General features: G+C 35.5%; 1 protein-coding gene across 1 annotated transcript in view; it reads left to right on the forward strand.

Annotated features, from left to right (window-relative positions):
• WDPCP (WD repeat containing planar cell polarity effector) overlaps positions 1 to 19,872 on the forward strand; it is a 243,648-nt gene that overhangs the window by 167,633 nt on the left and 56,143 nt on the right. The window contains exon 13 of the mRNA XM_081253708.1: positions 10,386 to 10,488. Within this exon, the coding sequence (XP_081109834.1) occupies positions 10,386 to 10,488 (103 nt within the window). The remainder of the gene's footprint in view (positions 1 to 10,385; positions 10,489 to 19,872) is intronic.

The following is a 19,872-nucleotide window of genomic DNA, read 5'->3' on the forward strand; positions in this document are numbered from 1 at the left end:
TGGACCCCTTATCAGGGAGAGAGGCCCTGTCGATATGGAAACAGCCGGCATGGAGAATGGCTCCCAGCCCGAATGGCAGCAGCGGCGGCAGAATCAGGAGGGCAGGACGGTGGCTTCGGTTTAAATCTTTAACTCACCAGCTGGCTAGGCAGCGGCAGCAGGGGTGCAGTGGGGGATGTTGCGACCGGAGCCCTGGAGAGCAGTGCCCAGTCCGCTTGACAAACAGCTCATCAGGCCCCGCAGAAGCTCCAGCTTCTGCTCCCGAGGGTGCGCTGAGCTGTGTGGGGACCCGACACAGGCATGAGGCGGGGCGGGGGCTCCCGGCTTCCCCGCGACCGGTTCTCCCGGACTGAGCCTCGTCCATGCCCTGGGCGGGTGCGCGGTATCCCAAGCCCTTCGCCTCCGCGCGCGGTATCCCAAGCCCTTCGCCTCCGCTCCCTCCACCACATGTGCAGCCAGGGGAAAAAGTAGAAACAGCCCCAGCCGATCCTGGAAAGAGAAGGCAGGACCTTGTTCTTTATCCATCCTATATATAATAGTTTGAATCTGCTAATCTCACACTCTCAATCCTTTCCTCCCCCCCACCCCTTGGCAACCACAATTCTGTTCTCTATGTCTGTAAGTCTGTTTCTGTTTCATAGATTTGTTCATTTGTGTCATATTTTAGATTCCACATAAAGTGGTTATCATGTGGTATTTGTCTTTCTCTTTCTGACTTAACTTCACTTAGTTTGATAATCTCCAGATCCATCCATGTTGCTGCAAATGGCATTATTTCATTGTTTTTCATGGCTGAGTAATACTCCATTTTGTGTGTGTGTGTGTGTGTGTGTGTATATATATATATATATACACACACACACACACATACACGTACGTATACACATACCACATCTTCTTTATCCATTCATCTATCGATGGGCATTTAGATTATGTCCACATCTTGACTATTGTAAATAGTGCTGCTGTGAACATAGGGGGTGCATGTATATTTCCTAATTATAGTTTTGTCTGGGTATATGCCCAGGAGTGGGATTGCTGGATCATATGGTAGCTCAATTTTTAGTTTTTTAAAGAACCTCCATACTTTTCTCCATAGTGGCTGTACCAATTTACACTCCTACCAACAGTGTAAGAGGGTTCCCTTTTCTCCACATCCTCTCCATCATTTATGATTTGTAGACTTTTTAATGATGGCCATTCTGACTGGTGTGAGGTGGTACCTCATTGCAGTTTCGATTTACATTTCTCTGATAATCAGCGATGATGAGCATCTTTTCATGTGCCTGTTGGCCATCTGTATGTCTTCCTTAGAGAAATGTCTATTTATGTCTTCTGCCCATTTTTTGATTGGGTTGTTTGCTTTTTCGTTATTGCATTGTATGAGCTGTTTATATATTTTGGAAATTAAGCCCTTGTCAGTTGCATCATTTGCAAATATTTTCTCCCAGTCTGTAGGTTGTCTTTTTGTTTTGTTTATGGTTTCCTTTGCTGTGCAAAAGCTTATAAGTTTGATTAGGTCCCATTTGTTTATTTTTGCTTTTATTTCTGTTGCCTTGGAAGACTGACCTAAGAAAAGATTGGTGTGATTTATGTAAGAGAATGTTGTGCCTATGTTCTCTTCTAGGAGTTTTATGGTGTCATGTCTTATATTTAAGTCTTTAAGCCACTTTGAACTTATTTTTGTGTATAGTATGAGGGTGTGTTCTAACTTCATTGATTTACATGCAGCTGTCTAACTTTCCCAGAACCACTTGCTGAAAAGACTGTGTCTTCCCATTTGTATATTCTTGCCTCCTTTCTTGAAGATTAATTAAACATAGGTGTGTGGGTCTATTTCTGGGCCCTCTATTCTGTTCCATTGATCCATATGTCTGTTTTTGTGCCAGTATCACACTGTTTTGATTACTGTAGCTTTGTAGTATTGTCTGAAGTCTGGGAGGGTTATTTTTCCTCAGGATTGCTTTGGCAATTCTGGGTCTTTTATGTTTACATATAAATTTTAGGATTATTTGTTCTAGTTCTGTGATAAATGTCATGGGTAATTTGATAGGGATCGCATTAAATCTGTAGATTGCTTTGGGTAGAATAGTCATTTTAACAATTTTAATTCTTCCAATCTTAGAGCATGGCATATCTTTCCATTTCTTTAAATCATCTTCAATTTCCTTTACTAATGTTTTGTAGTTCTCAGCATATAAGTAAGTCTTCCACCTCCTTGGTGAGGTTTATTCCTAAGTTTTTTTTTTTTTTAGATGCAGTTTTCAAAGGGATTGTTTATTTACATTCTGTTCTGATATTTCATTGTTAGTGTAAAGTACTGATTTCTGTATGTTAATCTTGTAACCTGCTACCTTGCTGAATTCATTTATCAGTAGTTTTGTGAGTCTTTAGGGTTTTCTATATATAGTAACATTAATTTTGTTATAATATCCTGGGAATAACTCTGATCATTCTATATAGCAGTATATAAAATGATCAGAAGACTTTTTAAAAGTATGATAATAATATATACAACAGTGCAATAAACATGAAAACTTAGCGTGAATAAACTGAAAAAATTGAATTGACTAAAATAGATGAATTTAAATAAACCAGTAGCTCCAAGGACAAAATTCAAACAAGCCAAAAATATAACTCCTAAAAAGAAGCAGTAGGTTTTATTTATGAATTAAAAACTTAAAAACTTATTCTAACATGAAAATAAGTGTCATTCCAAGTAAATTCTCCATTTGGTAACAAAATCTAAATTCTTCGCATATATTTTCACATTTAAAGTAATTATTCATTGTTCTTATATAAAAAAGATTATGTAGATATTTATGTAGACATTAAGAACTGATTACTAAAATTTATATTAACATAAATGTAACTATGAGATAAATTATTTTATAGACTTCCTTATCTTGAAAGTTACTTTTCCCTCAAATCTACAAATATGACATTTCTAAAATATTAACACATTATCAGAAATATTTTATTCCTAATTCTTAAAATTTCTTATTAACCAGATTTGTCCTATGAAAAGAAATGTTATTTTAAATAAGTACAAAAAGAAGTGTATCAACATTTTACTTTACTTGAAATAAAGCAGCATGAAATTAAATGTTCTGAAAGCAGTTTTGGACAAGGCTTAAAGCTGCAAAGCTTGTAGTTAATGAATTTAAATTTTATATTATCAACTGATTTGAACTAAGTAAAATATTATAGCAGGGAGGGCCAGAACATGGTAGTCTTAAATGTGTAGAAGCTCTTGCATATCTTTGTAAGTGCTTCTGTTATCTCATACAAACCTATCAATCCCCAGAAGCATAACAAAAATTAGAAAAGGTTATAACAACATCAATACGTTATAATAGTTAAACTTATATGTCAATGACTAGTCCAAAGTATGATTTCAAGATGAAAATCTACTCAGGATTTTTTTTTAGCTTTGAATCGTTTTTTTTTTTTTTTTTTTTTTTTTGGTTGTGCTGCACGGCTTGCAGGATCTTAGTTCCCCAACCAGGGACTGATTCCAGGCCCTCAGCAGTGAAAGCATCGAGTCCTAACCACTGGACCATCAGGGAACTCCTTAGCTTTAAATGATATTTGTTGTAAATCTGCATATTCATTATAGTAGTGCATTAAATATCACCTGTGAAAGGTAATGAGCTCCCAGGAATAACAAGTCATTTATTCCAGATCTTAGATGATACAGAGAGAATATGTGTAAATTTTTAAACATGGATCATAGCCAAAGACTCTCAGTGTTTGTCATCTTTTGTTCAGTGGAAGCCAATTTCACTTAATAGTGCTAAAAGATGTTACTAATATAAGTTAGTTTGGCAAACGGTAAATTAAAAATTGTCACTGAGAATGACAGAAACTAAATAGTTCATTCTTCTGAATATTTTTCTGAAAACTTGCTTCCACATTAGTAACCCTTTTTATAATAAAACCATTCACTAACTAGGTAGCCCTGATTGGGTGGCAGTAAGGGTTGGGATTTATCAATATGACACTTTTCAAATCTATTGTCATCTATGTTATCCCTTTAGACCCATTACATGCCATTTTAATCTTATACAATAAATCTCCAAAGAGACCAAGGAAACAAAAAAAGGACTGTACAACTTACAATGTCTCCTTGTGCCATGTGCCTCCGAGACACATGATTCTAAACATCTAAGTATGGTACAGCAACACAGTTCACTAGTATGTGAAAACCTTGATGGATGGGCATCAGGGGGTAGATACATGTTTTATGGGGCTTGAAACTTATACTTCTGAAGAAAAATAATTTAATTGACCTAGAGAATATTATGCTTACTGAAATAAGCCATAGAAAGACAAATACTGTATATTATCACTTAGATATGGAATCTAAAAAATAAACAAATATATATAACAAAACAGGATAAGACTCACAGATATAGAAAACAAACTAATGGTTACCAGTGGGGAGACAGAAGAGTGGGAGGGTCAAGATAGGGCTACAGGATTAAGAAATACAAACCTCTATGTATAAAAAAGATAAGCAACAAGGATACATTGTACAGCACACGGAAATATAGCCATTATTTTATAATAACTTTAAATGGAGTATAATCTATAAAAATACTGAATCACTATGCTGTACACCTGAAAATATTATAATATTGTAAATCCACTATACTTCAATTTAAAAAAGAAAGTTAAAAAAATAATTTAACATTTCAAGTACAAAATTAGGTACTGGGAAGGATATGTACAAATAAGAGGCAGAGAAGCTTAAGCTTTATAAACTTTGTAGTAAATTTACCTCTGCATCTGGCACATAGTAAACACTCCATAATTATTTGTGGAATAATTTTTGATTAATAAGTATTAATTAAATTTAAAGTCAAGATGAGAAGAACATGACTTTCCCAGTAGTGGTCTCTTGCAGTGTATTTAACATAATATCATTTAACAGTACCTTAGCCTTAGTCTCAACCAGCTTTACTGCATGTCCTCTATTCTTGTATGTGCTGTCCTAATCAAGTAAAAGACATGAAAATGAACTACAAAGCCAAGTGGCTTTTACTTTCTTGACTTATTTAGAATATGACCATTTCCCAGGGGTATATGAACATATTTAACTGTATATATCCAACATTTAAACTAAATTGCAACACTAAAACTATCTAAAAGTTAAAAAATAAATGTATCCAGAGGATAGCCAAGTGGGGGGGTGATAGATACTAGATGTCTTTTATCACACTGTAAAGATTCATGTATGAACTGTCTCAAACTGAGAGGTATGGAGCTACAGAAATATACTCTCTACTGCATTTACTAAAAACTACATTCATATATATGAATAGTGAGAAGGTCCACAGAAAGATTAAGAAATGAAAACCTTCATAGTACAGATATAATATCAACTCAAGAACTGTTAAGCCTTATTACCTTCTTGAAATTAATGACCCCAAATTCCCTGTAACAGTTAAAAAATTAAGAGTAGAAATCACAGAATTAAGAATGAGAGAGAGAGAATATGTTCCAGAAATAATTTGTGGACCACAGATCTTATAGCCAACACTTACATCACTGTTAAACATAAAGTACTAACATTAGTAACTCACAAAAAAATTGATATTTTTTATGGGTAACTTTCTTTTTCACTGATTTATATGCCTATATACTAGTGCTATTATATAGTCTTAATGTTAACTAGAATAAGTCTTAGGTATTCTTGACCATTTACTTTCACATATGAATTTTAAGATCAACTTGTCAAGTTCCATGGAAAATCTTGAAGGATTTTGATTGGAATTCCACTGAATTTTACAGATTATTTGGGGTCAGAATTGATATCTTTATGATGTATAGTCTTTTCAGCAATAAGCAGGTGTATATCTGTATTTTAATCAGGTGTTCATTTATGTCACTCAGTAATGGGTGGTAATTTCTTCTTAAATGCATTGTATATCTTTTGCTTATTTTCAGTGAAGAATTACATACAAATTTTGCCAGAGACAAGAAGATAGGAAAAAAAGCTGCCTTAGCTTATTTATAAGGCTAGTATAACCTTGATACCAGTTGGGGGCTTGTTAGCAGTCAAGTGCAAGTAAAGTGATAGAATTTCTTAAGAACAGAGATGCACTTATATAATACTGTACAGCAACTATACCTCAGTGAAAAAAACATAAATGCAAAAGTATTACATAAAGCACTAGCAAATTGAATACGGGAGTATATATATTTTTAAATTACTGCTAATTTCTTCATTGAATATAAGGATCTATTATGAAAGTGTCATGCCACTCTTGGATTAAAAAAGAAAAACAACATGATTTTTTCAATTGATATACATTTAAGTTACTTCCGATTTTTTATCGTTGTAAGTACTGCTGTCAGGAATTCCCTGGTGTTCCAGTGGTTAGGACTGCATGCTGTCACTGCCGAGGGCCTGGGTTCAATCCCTGGTTGGGGAACTAGGATTCCACATGCTGCATGGTGCAGCCAAAAAAAAAAAAAAAGATAGTCTTAAAAAAAAATAAGTATTGCTGTCATCACCAATCTTGGACATAAGATTGGTCACATCATTTCCTTAAGAAGATTTTCCAAAAGTACATATATGCAAATTTGAATTCTGATGTATTATTAAAATATGGAATCATCAAACTTTTTCCATAAAGGACCAAACAGCAAATATTATAGGCTTGTGGGCCAAAAGGAAAAATTGAGGTTATTATTTAGGTACTTGAGAAAACAAATTTCCATAGATTGTTATTGATAAAATTTTAAATGTAATAATTGAGTATGATAGAAAACAAATTTCCACAAATCTTTATTGATAAAATTAAAAATCTATTAATTGAGTACAGTTTTCATAATAAAGTTCTACAGATGTGAATAATGGAATTCTTTTGTGGGGGGATAACATTTCTCTTAATAAGGGTTGAAAGGTGGTTTTCCTTAACAACAAAATCTGTTGCAAATGTTCATCTGTGAATACTGACCTATGGTGAGATTTTATGTATTTCAACTTTGCAAATTTCTTTCCTCATAGATAAGTACTGCCAAATACTGATATCAATCCATGAGTGTATGGTTTAATTGCACATATTCACTGATCAGAAGGCATTTTTACAATTCTGTTAGCTAAAGGCTAGACTGCCTTTTAACATGTTACTACACTGCAAATTAATTACTTCCTATTAAAGTTCCTTAATTGCAACATTAAATAGACTTTGGAATATGGACATTACCTTTGCACTTGTATCAAGGTTGAAAAATGCTGCTGTGGACTGAAATATATTGCTGGGAATTTGTATAGGAATAGAGATCTCACTTCTTTTTTTAACTTTTGACAGTGCAGGCCTGTAACACAGTCTATTACTTGCAAGTCATACAATGTTAGTTCTCACTGAAATGACTTTATCACAATATGTTTCACATATAAGTGCTGTTTTGCTTGTAATAGTTTCAGTTTGAAACACTTTCAAGTCTTCAGCATAAGGTAATTCCAAAGCCATTCAGAGTTGAGTGGTTGAGCACAGTTCTTCCAACCATTTAAAAATGTAAACACCATTTTCTTTTAAAATTTAAGTATAGGGCTTCTCTGGTGGCGCAGTGGTTGAGAGTCCGCCTGCCGATGCAGGGGACACGGGTTCGTGCCCTGGTCCGGGAAGATCCCACATGCCACGGAGCGGCTGGGCCCGAGCCATGGCCATTGAGCCTGCGCATCCGGAGCCTGTGCTCCACAATGGGAGAGGCCACAACAGTGAGAGGCCCACATACTGCAAAAAAAAAATTTGAAGTATAGTTGATGTACAGTATTATATATACAGGTGTACAGTATAGCAATTCACAACTTTTAAAGGTTATACTCCATTTATAGTTATAAAATATTTGCTATATTCCCTGTGTTATACAATATATCCTTGTAGCTTAATTTATACCTAATAGTTTGTACCTCTTAATCCCTTATGCCTATAATGCTCTTTCTTCCCTCTCCACTGGTTTGCTCTTTATATCTGTGAATCTACTTCTTTTCTGTTATATTCACTAGTTTGTTGTATTTTTTAGATTCCACATGTAAGTGATATCATACAGTACTTGTCTTTCTCTGTCTGACTTATTTCACTTAGCATAATGACAAAACCAAAAAACCTACTGAATGGGAGAAAATACTTGCAAACAATATGACTGATAAGGTGTCAATATCCAAAATATATAAATAGTTCATACAACTAAACATCAAAAAACAAACAACCTGATTAACAAAATGGGCAGAAGAACCGAATAGACATTTTTCCAAAGAGGAAATGCAGATGGCTAACAGGCACATGAAAAGATGCTCATCATCACTAATCATCAGGGAAATGCAAATCAAAACCACAGTGAGATAACACCTCACACCTGTCAGAATGGCTGTCATCAAAGAGAACACAAATGACAAATGTTGGCGAGGATGTAGAAAAAAGGGAACCTCATACACTGTTGGTGAGAATGTAGACTGGCACAGCCACTGTGGAAAACAGTATGGAGGTTTCTCAGAAAACTAAAAGTAGAACTACCATGTGACCCAGCAATTCCACGCCTGAGTGTATATGTGAAAAAAACAAAAGCACTAATTCGAAGAGATACATGCACCCCAGTGTTCATAGCAACATTATTTACATTTGCCAAGATATGGAAGCAACCTAAGTGTCCATCAACAGATGACTGGATAAAGAAGATTGTGGTACATATCAGGCTTCCCTGGTGGTCCAGTGGTTAAGAATCTCCCTGCCAATGCAGGGGACATGGGTTTGAGCCCTGGCCTGGGGAGATCCCACATGCTGCAGAACAGCTAAGCCCGTGTGCCACAACTACTGAGACGGTGCTCTAGAGCCCTTGAGCCACAACTACTGAAGCCCATGCACCTAGAGCCCATGCTCCACAATAAGAGAAGCCACCGCAATGAGAAGCCCGTGCACTGCAATGCAGGGTAGCCCCCGCTTGCTGCAACTAGAGAAAGCCCACGTGCAGCAGCGAAGACCCAATGCAGCCAAAAAAAAAAAAAAGTCATAAAAAAAAAGAACACACACACACACACACAGTGGAATACTACTCAGCCATAAGTAAGAGTGAAATTTTGCCATTTGCAGCAACATGAATGGACCTGGAGGGCATTATTCTAGGTAAACACCATTCTTTACTCAAGGGCTGTACAAAAGGCAGGCTATATTTGGCCTATAGGCCATAGTTTACTGACCCCTGCTCTGTAAAGTCTATATTCCCAGTAAATATAATAAGTGCCTGTTTCCCCCCAAACTTTGCAACCAGTAAGTAATAACTTTAAAAAATTTGTCCAGTTTGAAATTACATTTTTTCAACTTTGAACATTAGGACAGTTAAATACCTTTTCATGATTATAGGCCATTTATATTTCATCATTGAAAACTTGTTGTTCATATTCTTTTTCCATTTTTATTGTAATAAAATTCTCATTCCAACAGTTACCCTGTGTACCAAAAAGAGTTCAAAGTCCTTTTTAGTGGCTCTGTCTACTTCTTTAGAATTATTTTCCACTGCATTTTCCCACACATCCAACATTCCTTCCATATTGAAAGACCTGCCATTGCCTGATAGAACTGTGTTTTCTCAAGCTTCTCTATATATGTGCACCAGATATCATTCATTTTCTGTTGCCTTTTCTCCATTTTCCCTTCTACTATAACTCTTATCCTTCAAGATGCAGATCAAGGAACAGTTCCTCCTCTTTGGTTCTACACCATTCTTAACTCTGCCATAAAACCTATTACACTATGTTACTAACTGTTGTTTACAGTTGTCTTTCTCCCTACTGGGCTGAAAGCTTGTTGAGAAATGGTATTGTAATTGATCTCTCTTTTCACAACTTAATAGGCACTGATTTTTTGTTGACTGAATGAGTTCAAGATAATAGTAGTGTTAATAATATTAATAAAGTAATATGTGCCAGACACAAAAATATCAGAGACAAATTTGTGTAATAGTATTCCTTATAAAATGCTTATCATAATGAACAATTGAATTTTGAAGAAGCTATCTCAGATAGTAAAATTTCATTAAAGAAAATAGCCACTAAGATTTTTATTCCCTGACAAAACTAAGTACATCAAACATTGGATTTAAAAGCTTGTCTTTTTCCCTAAAGACTTAAAATAATTTATTTAAATAACTGCTACTAGTTATAGCTATGATTTCCAATTCAAGAAAATTTGCTTGTATTAGAAAACTGAGAAAATTAAAATACAAAATTTTTGTATTTTATCATCAGCCATGTCTGTTTTGTAATCTATTTTTGTTACTGTTTTGAAAGAACAGTAAGTTCTTTCTTTCAAAATCTCCTTTGTAACTTGACTATGATACATTTTGGATTAATCTTTTATTTTGCTTTATTTCCAAAGGACATCCATTACCTTGCACTAGATAAGGGCGAACTGGCACTAGCTGAAGTGGCAAGAAAGAGAGCTAGTGACATTGATGCAGAATCAATAACCTCTGGAGTTGGTAAGATTTAATGCTGTTTTTTTTAAGTGCTTTTTATTTTAATCAATACTTATTCAGTATCACTTCTATTTACATTTGTAGGGCATGGCTGGTTAATCTGAATTACTTTCTTTGTGAAGACAGTGTCTTTTTTTTTTTTAGAAAAAACAAGAATTAAGCCTGGGTAAATAGTACAATATGGATATTTAACTTGGAATTATGTTAATATGCAAATTAATAATCAGTAATTAATAACTACTTAGCAAAAAGTTAAAAAGTCATTGTTCTTTTCATAAGATTTTAAGGAAAACAGTTTATTATTATTAGTGCTATTATTAAAATTAACCAACACAGGAACTTATATAATCCTTTATTTTTATACATAGACATGTCCCATCTCAGAAGAATTCCCTCCTATATCAGACAAAGTACTTCATGTGAAATTTAGGTTTGATGGGTGATTTTTTTTTTAATTTAGAAGCCACTAGATTCATTTTACTGTGAGTCTTCCAAAGAGGATAAATCAAATGCCTAAATTGAATCTAAAAGTCCATTCAAAACTTTCTAATATAGAAAAATGATGTCTTTAAAAACTATAATAATATCAGCATGAGTTTCCTTTTTCTAAACTCAATTTATCCTAATGTGACCAACTCTGAAAGTACTGATCTCTGGACATCCCAATTTCTATTGTTCCTGGTATTTCCTATTCCTAAATTAGGCAGAGGACCGTCAGAAATTGTAATAGAATTTATTTCTTCATGGAACTCCTATAAAACAAAGAAGTTTCAGTAAGGTTTCCACTTGGTAAGTTGCTTGAAAATATTATAACATTGATTATCCATTGATGGATCATCTTGTGCTTTGTTTTTGTAATGTTGGCAGCCAAAAGGAGCAATTGTCGGCTTCTCTATAACATCACCACCAGAGGTCCCAGTCTTCCAGTTGGTACTGAAGGACTCAAAGCCATACTACCAGGGTAGCTCTAAAGCTGAATACCAAAGCTGACAGTTGTTTACCAGAAAGATGATTTTGTTCTCCCTCCCCAACCCTGAAAAAGTTCCAAACTGATCAAACCCAAAAGATGCATAGACCACTTTCAAATCTTCATTCCTAATGGATAAAGGATATTCAATATTAATATAATATTAGATAAGAGTAACTTCAGTTGACCTATCAATGTATATTGTTACTTGCTAAGGATAGTGATGTGCATCCCAATAAAAACAATAATAGCTAATATTTACTGAATGCTTACTGTGGGCCATGCACTATTCTAAGTTAACCTACATTTACTAATTTAAGCCTCACCATAATTCTTTCAGGTAGGTACAATTTATATTTGTGATAAGTCACTTATAACTAAATAATAAAACCATACCATATTAATAGGAATTGCTGTGTTACATCATGGGGATACAAACATCCTCCATCCCCATCCCTCTTGCCATTTAGGAAACACAGTAGTAGGTTAATTCATAGCAAATTTTATCAGAATTTTCCTTAGTTGTCATGTACACTGCCTTTTCCACCAGGGTTTCAGATACAATGGAGGCAATTTTTGCATTTTAAAGCTATTTAAATTTACTAAGAGTGAAAAGGAATATGAAGAGATTACCACGAAATTTCAGAAAAATGAAGAAACTCCACTATTCACCAAAATGCATCCTGTGCCCTGTGTGTATTTTGATCAGGTTGCCTAGGCCAGCTGATAATTCCTAGCCAAAGAGTTTGGTGTTCCCCCTTTGAGCCCTGCCTCATCTCTAGTAAATACCTTTTTTTCACTGAAACCCTGTTACTCCCCATTTCTCAGCTTTTTTTGAGGCCTTATCCTTTAACTTTGATTACTATTTCTTGTCAAGGATCCATTTAATAACAATAGTAACTATCAAGAGGTGAACAGTTTAGATAAATGTTCTACTCCACTTTTGTTCCAGAAAACTGGGGTGACTCCCACTTATATTTAGCAGACAGAAAAAAATAATCAGCAAACTTTAAGATACAACATTTAGAGTCATTGAGTCTGAGGAGCAAAAGGAAAAAAGATTAAGTGAAATGGGCCTAAAGGACTTACGGGACACTCTCAAGCATACCAACAACTATGGGAGTCTCAGAAGGATAAGTGAGAGAGAGACAGAGAGACTATTTGAAGAAATAATGACCAGAAACTTCCCAAATTTGAGGAAAGAGATGGATCTACAAATCCAACCTCAGTGAACTCCAAATACAATCAACCAGGAGAGAGACCCATGCTAGGACAAATTATAATCAAACTATCAAAAGCTTTTCAGCTTGAAAAAAGCATCTTGAAAGCAGCAAGAGAAGAGCAACTTATCATATACAAGGTATCCTCAATAATATTATCAGCAAGTTTCTAGTAGAAACCTTGGAGGCCTGAGGCAATAAAATGACATATTTAAAGTGCTGAAACAAAAAAGAATGTCAAAGGAGAATTCTATATCCAGCAAAACTTTCCGTCAAAATTGAGGCAGAAATTTAGATATTCCTAGCTAAATAAAAGCTGAGGGAGTTCATTACCTTCCCTAAAAGTAATGCTAAAGGGAGTCCTACAGGTTGAAATGAAAGGATCCTAGATAGCAACTTGAACCCATATGAAGAATGTAAAGATCTCCAATAAAGACTAATACATGGACAAATATAAAAACATTATTATAATATTTTACTACACTTTTTCAACAGGAATTAAAAGACAAATGCATAGAAAGTAATTATAAATCTGTTAGTAGGTACACAGTATATAAAGATGTAATTTGTGACCTCAATAACATAAAATTGGAGCCCAGGAACACAACTTATAGGAGTAGAGTTTTGTATGCAATTTAAGTTAACTTGGTATCCATTCAAATTAGATTATTATAATTTAGGATGTTATATGTAATCCCCATAGTAACTACAAAGAAAATAACTATAGAATATACACAATGGAAATTCAGACGTTTCACTACAAAATATCAACTAAACACAAAAGAAGGCAGTAATGGAGGAAATTAGGAGGAAAAAGGCACTATAAGGGGGAAAAAGGCTTTAAGACATACAGAAATTAAATAACAAAATGGGAAAAGTCCTTCCCTATCAGTAGTTATTTTAAATATAATGGAATAAACTCTCCAGTCAAGTCTGCACAGAATAAAGAGGTTGTAGACAGGACTTGACCGGTGAGTTTATGTGGGTGAGGATAAGTGAAAGACACCCATCTCAAAAGAGCTAAAGTAAAAACAGGAATGTCATTGGGATCACGGGATATGTGCTAGTACCAAAGGATAGGAACACAGGTGTACCTGAGACAGAGCAGTAACCAGAAACTTAAAAGCTGTTTGGACTTTCTTCAATATTTTCCTTCTCCAAAGACCATTTTCGTCTTCTCAAGTTTTTAAGGCAGTAAGCAAGTTTGCCAGTAGGACTCAAACTTTGCATCCTTTAGTTGAGGCATGCAGAGGGAAAAATGATTCTCATTCTTGTTCCAGAATTTCCAGAGAAGGACTTTGATTCAGCTGGTTTCCTTACCCAAGTTGTTCCCATCAACTATGGCCAGAGGGCTGGGTCACATAGCTCCAAGAAAAAGGCTCCCACAATTGGATATGATATGGGGATCAGTTTTTAGGACAAGGGTATTAGGCAGATAATCCTATAGGCATCTACTTCAGAGGTAAAGGAAAGAACGAAACATGACTCCATCCTGCAGGCCAGCAAGATCACCTTTAAAAGAAAGAAAATAGGTGTACTTTCAGGTATTCTGATTCAAGGCTCTTAGAGGACAAGCTGTCCCACAATCATTTGAATATCTAAGACAAGGGAAGGATCAGCACCGTATATCAGGATTTGAGCTGAAGAGACTTCCAAGGAAAGAAATAAGGAATGAGAAATAAAGGATACAGAACCTTGGGGAAACAAACACATAGAGCTGTTCTATTACCCATTCTCTCACTCCTCAAACCAAGCCTATCTGGCTGCTATCAAATTATTCCACCAAAACAGTTTTCACAATGTTACAGTGACTCCCCTCTCCCTACCCCACCATGGCAGTGAAGTGAGTAGGCATTTTTAAGTCCTCAACTTATATAACCTTTACAACAGTAGTTAAATATTATTCACTGCTCCCTCCATGTCGAAATTGTCTTCTTGTGATTTCTCTGACATCATTCTTGGATGATTTTCTTCCTAACATTTTTCCAGCCATTCCTTCTCAGTTTCCTTTATTGCTTTGTCTTTATCAGACTTCTGTAAATTAACCAAATGCAGCAATCTGGGGAGGGTTTCAAGAAAAACAACTGAATTTCATGTAAGAACAGCAAGTTCTATAGTGTTGTTGGGTTTTTTTTAAATATTTATTTACTTTGGCTGCACTGGGTCTTAGTTGCAGCATGTGGGATCTTGTTGCGGCCTGTTTAGTTGTGGCAGGTGGACTTCTTAGTTCTGGCATGGGAACTCCTAGTTGCGGCATGCATGTGGGATCTAGTTCCCCGACCAGGGATTGAACCCAGGCCTCCTGCATTGGGAGCATGGAGTTTTACATACTGGACTACCAGGGAAGTTCTTTGTAGTGTTTTAACTTGCCCTTTTCCCATCTTCCCCACCACCCAGCTCCACAGTAGCCTTGAAAACCACAGTCCATAATCCTGGTGAAAATCAGCAGCTCCAGGAGCCAGCAGAGAGTAAAGAACAGGATTGGAGGTCCTTCAAAGTCCCAGTCTCAGATAACTATCATTATTTGACTGATGGCTCCTTGGAAGACCTCTTGTGTAAGCCTTTCTTTATTTGACCTGATTGGAAGCTCACTCTTAGTGAAAAAGCCTTTTCCCCAGGGTGCTTTGTGGAAAACTATTAGAGGCAGTTGTTTAAGATTTTGGCTGCCTGAGAAGGTAAATAACTGCTGGGGCAAATAATAAGCCAACCAAAAAGCTAAAAAGGAAATTCTAGAGAATAAGATATCCATAGGAGATTTGAAAAGCTCAAAAATCTTTCTGGGACTGTGTATACTACTGTGTGCATGCTCAGGACTGTGTGCATTCTTAGGAAATATCTGAGATGGTCACCTAAATTCTCACCTCTGGCTGATCTGGAGGCTCTATGCATGCAAGCAGTGGAGGATAAAGCTGAGTTGTAAAATGCCTAGCTGAGCATTCAAGGGGTTCCCTAACACACATACAGAACCCCCACCCAAAAATATTCCAAGATATACTGGTTCTAGGATTAAAAATCTTTATCCAATCTGTAGATGACTATTTAGGTAACTGAAAGATACCAGTGGCTGCACACAACAAAGAATATAAACTTTACAGAATTAGTTCAAAAGTTACCAAACAAACAACAAATAGCAACAACAAACCTTGGAGAAGAGTGATTTACAGAGTTGCCACATTATATTTAAATATATTAAATAATATATTTAACATTTACACATTTATTAAATATTTATAATATTTAAACATATTACTTAAATGCAGTTTTTAACAAAATTTTGTTTTTTTAATTAAATTTAATTTTTATTTTATATTGCAGTAGATTTACAATGTTGTGTTAGTTTCAGGTGTACAGGAAAGTGATTCAATTATAAACCTACATATATACATTCTTTTTCAAATTCTTTTCCCATATAGGTTATTACAGAATATCAAGTAGAGTTCCCTGTGCTATACACTACGTCCTTGTTGATTACATATTTTATATATAGTGGTGTATATATTAACCCCAAATGCACAAGATTTCTGTGTATTAATTTTGTATCCTGAAACTTTACCGAATTTATTGATGAGCTCTAGTAGTTTTCTGGAAACATATTAGGACTTTCTATGTGTAGTATCATGTTATCTGCAAAGAGTGGCAGTCTTATTCTTCTTTTCCAATTTGGATTCCTTTTGTTTTTCTTCTTTGATTGCTGTGTCTAGTACTTCCAAAACTATGTTGAATAGAAGTGGCGAGAGTAGATATCTTTGTCTTGTTCCTGTTTCAGTTTTTCACCATGGAGAATGATGTTAGCTGTGGGTTTTTCATATATGGCCTTTTTTATGTTGAGGTAAGTTCCCTCTATGCCCACTTTCTGGAGACTTTTTGTCATAAATCATTGCTGAATTTTATCAAAAGCTTTTTCTGCATCTATTGAGATGATTATACAGTTTTATTCTTCAATTTGTTAATGTGGTGTATCATATTTATTGATTTGCAGATATTAAAGAATCCTTGCATCCCTGGGATAAATCCCACTTGATCATGGTGTATGATCCTTTTAATGTATTTGGTTAGGATTTGGTTTGTTATAGTATTTTGTTGAGGATTTTTGCATCTTTGTTCATCAGTGATATTGGCCTGTAATTTTCTTTTTTTGTGGTATCTTTGGTTTCAGTATCAGGGTGGCAGTGGCCTCACAGAATGAGTTTGGGAGTGTTCCTTCCTCTGCAATGTTATCTCTTCTCTAAATGTTTGATAGAATTTGCCTGTGAAGCCATCTGATCCTGGACTTTTGTTTGTTGGAAGTTTTTAAATCACAGATTCAATTTCAGTACTTGTAATTGGTTTGTTCATATTTTCTATTTCCTCCTGGTTCAGTCTGGGAAGGTTTACCTTTCTAAGAATTTGTACATTTCTTCTAGGTTGTCCATTTTGTTGATATATAGTTGCTTGTAGTCTCTTATGGTCCTTCGTATTTCTGTGGTGTATTTTTCACTTCTGATTTTATTGATTTGAGCCCTCCCTTTTTTTCTTCATGAGTCAATTTTGTTTATCTCTTCAAAGAACCAGCTTTTTAGTTTCATTGATCTTTTCTATTGTTTTATTCTTCTCTATTTCATTTATTTCCGCTCTGATCTTTAATGATTTCTTTCCTTCTACTAACTTTGTGTTTTGTTTGTTCTTCTTTCTCTAGTTACTTTAGGTGTAAGGTTAGGTTATTTATTTGAGATTTTTCTTCTTTCCTGATGTAAGATTGTATTGCTATAAACTTCCCTCTTAGAACTGTTTTTGCTGCATCCCATAGTTTTGGATTGTCGTGTTTTCATTGTCATTTGTCTCTAGGTATTTTTCAGTTTCCTCTTTGATTTATTCAGTGATCCATTGGTTGTTAAGTAACATATTGTTTAACCTCCACATGCTTGTGTTTTTTACTTTTTTGCTTATAATTGATTTCTAATCACATAGCACTGTGGTTGGAAAAGATGCTTCATGTGATTTCAATTTCCTTAAATTTACCAAGGCTCACTTTGTGGCTCAGCATGTGATCTATCCTGGAGAATGTTCCATTTGCACTTGAGAAGAATGTGTATTCTGTTGCTTTTGGATAGAATGTTCTATAAATATCAATTAAGTCCATCTGATCTAATATGTTCCCTGTTGATTTTCTGTCTGGAAGAGCTGTCCATTGATGTAATTGGGTGTTAAAGTACTCTACTATTATTGTCTTACTGCTGATTTCTCCTTTCATGGCTGTTAGCATTTGCCTTATATATTGAGGTGCTCCTATTTTGGGTGCATATATATTTACAATTGTTATATTTGCTTCTTGTATTGATCTCTTGATCACTTTATAGTGTCCTTGTCCCTTGTAACAGTCTTTATTTTAAAGTCTATTTTGTCTGATATGAGTATTGCTTCTCCTTATTTCTTTTGATTTCATTTGCATGGAATATCTTTTTCCATCCCCTCACTTTCAATCTGTATGTGTCCCTAGATCTGAAGCGGGTCTCTTTTAGACAGCATATATACGGGTCTTATTTTTGTATCCATTCAGCAAGCCTGTGTCTCTTGGTTGGAGCATTTAATCCATTTACATTTTAGGTAATTATCCATATGTATGTTCTTATTGCCATTTTGTTGATTTTTGATTTGTTTTTGTAGGTCTTTTTTCTTTGCTTCCTCTTTTGTTCTCTTCTCTTGGAATTTGATGACTATTTCTAGTATTGTGTTTGGATTGCTTTTTCTTTTTTGTGTATCCATTGTAGATGTTTGGTGTGCAGTTCCCATGAAGTTTTTTGTTGTTTTTTTTTTAATTTATTTATTTTTGGCTGTGTTGGGTCTTCGTTTCTGTGGGAGGGCTTTCTCTAGTTGCAGCGAGTGGGGGCCACTCTTCATCGCGGTGCGCGGGCCTCTCACTCTCTCGGCCTCTCTTGTTGCGGAGCACAGGCTCCAGGTGCGCAGGCTCAGTAGCTGTGGCTCACAGGCCCAGTTGCTCCGTGGCATGTGGGATCTTCCCAGACCAGGGCTTGAACCCATGTCCCCTGCATTGGCAGGCAGATTCTCAACCACTGCGCCACCAGGGAAGCCCCCCATGAAGTTTTGATATAGCAGTCTACATATATACAAGATTATTTCAAGTTGCTGCTCTCTTAATTTCAAAGGCATTTCCAATATCCTGCATTTGTACTGTCCTCACGATTGCTGGTTTTGATATCATATTTGTGTGTGGAGTCTTTCCTACCTTTAGCTTTCCCATTTGTAATCTTCTTGTTTCTGATTGTGGCCTTTTCTTTTCCACCTAGAGAAGTTCCTTTAGCATTTGTTGTAAGGCTGGTTTGGTGATGCTGAATTCTCTTAGCTTTTGCTTGTCTATGAAGCTTTTAATTTCTGTCAAATCTGAATGAGAGCCTTGCTGGGTAAAGTATTCTTGGTTGTAGATTTTTCCCTTTCATCACTTTAAATATATGGTGCCACTCCCTTCTGGCCTGCTGAGTTCCCACTGAAAAATCAGCTGATATCCTAATGGGGATTCCGTTGTATGTTGTTTGTTGCTTCTGCCTTGTTGCTTTTAGTATTTTCTCTTTGTCTTTAATATTTTTTAGTTTGATTAATATGTCTTGGAATGTTCCTCCTTGAGTTTATCTTGCCTGGGACTCTGCACTTCCTGGACTTGAGTGAGTCTTTCCTTTCCCATGTTAGGGGAGTTTTCAGCTGTAATCTCTTCAGATATTTTCTCAGGCCCTTTCTCTCTGTCTTTTCCTTCTGGGACGCCTATAATGCAAATGTTGGTGTGTTTAATGTTATCCCAGAGGTCTCTGAGACTGTCCTCATTTTTTTTTTCATTCCTTTTTCTTTATTCTGTTCTGCAGCAGTGATTTCCACCACTCTGTCTTCCAACTCACTTATTCGTTTTTCTGCCTCATTTATTCTGCTGTTGATTCCCTGTAGTATATTTTTCATTTCAGTTATTATATTGCTCATCTCTGTTTGTTAAGTCTTCTAGCTCTTTGTTAAACATATCTTGTATCTTCTTGGTTTGTACCTCCATTCTTTTTCCGAGATCTTGGATCATGTTTACTATCATTACTCGGAATTCTTTTTCAGGTAGATTGCCTATCTCCACTTCACTTAATTGTTCTTCTGGGGTTTTATCTTGTTCCTTTGTCTGGACCATAGTTCTCTGTCGTTTCATTTTGTCTAACTTTCTGTGTGTTTGTG

Source organism: Mesoplodon bidens (assembly GCF_964165515.1).
Source record: "Mesoplodon bidens genome assembly, chromosome: 14".
NCBI lineage: Eukaryota > Metazoa > Chordata > Mammalia > Artiodactyla > Ziphiidae > Mesoplodon > Mesoplodon bidens.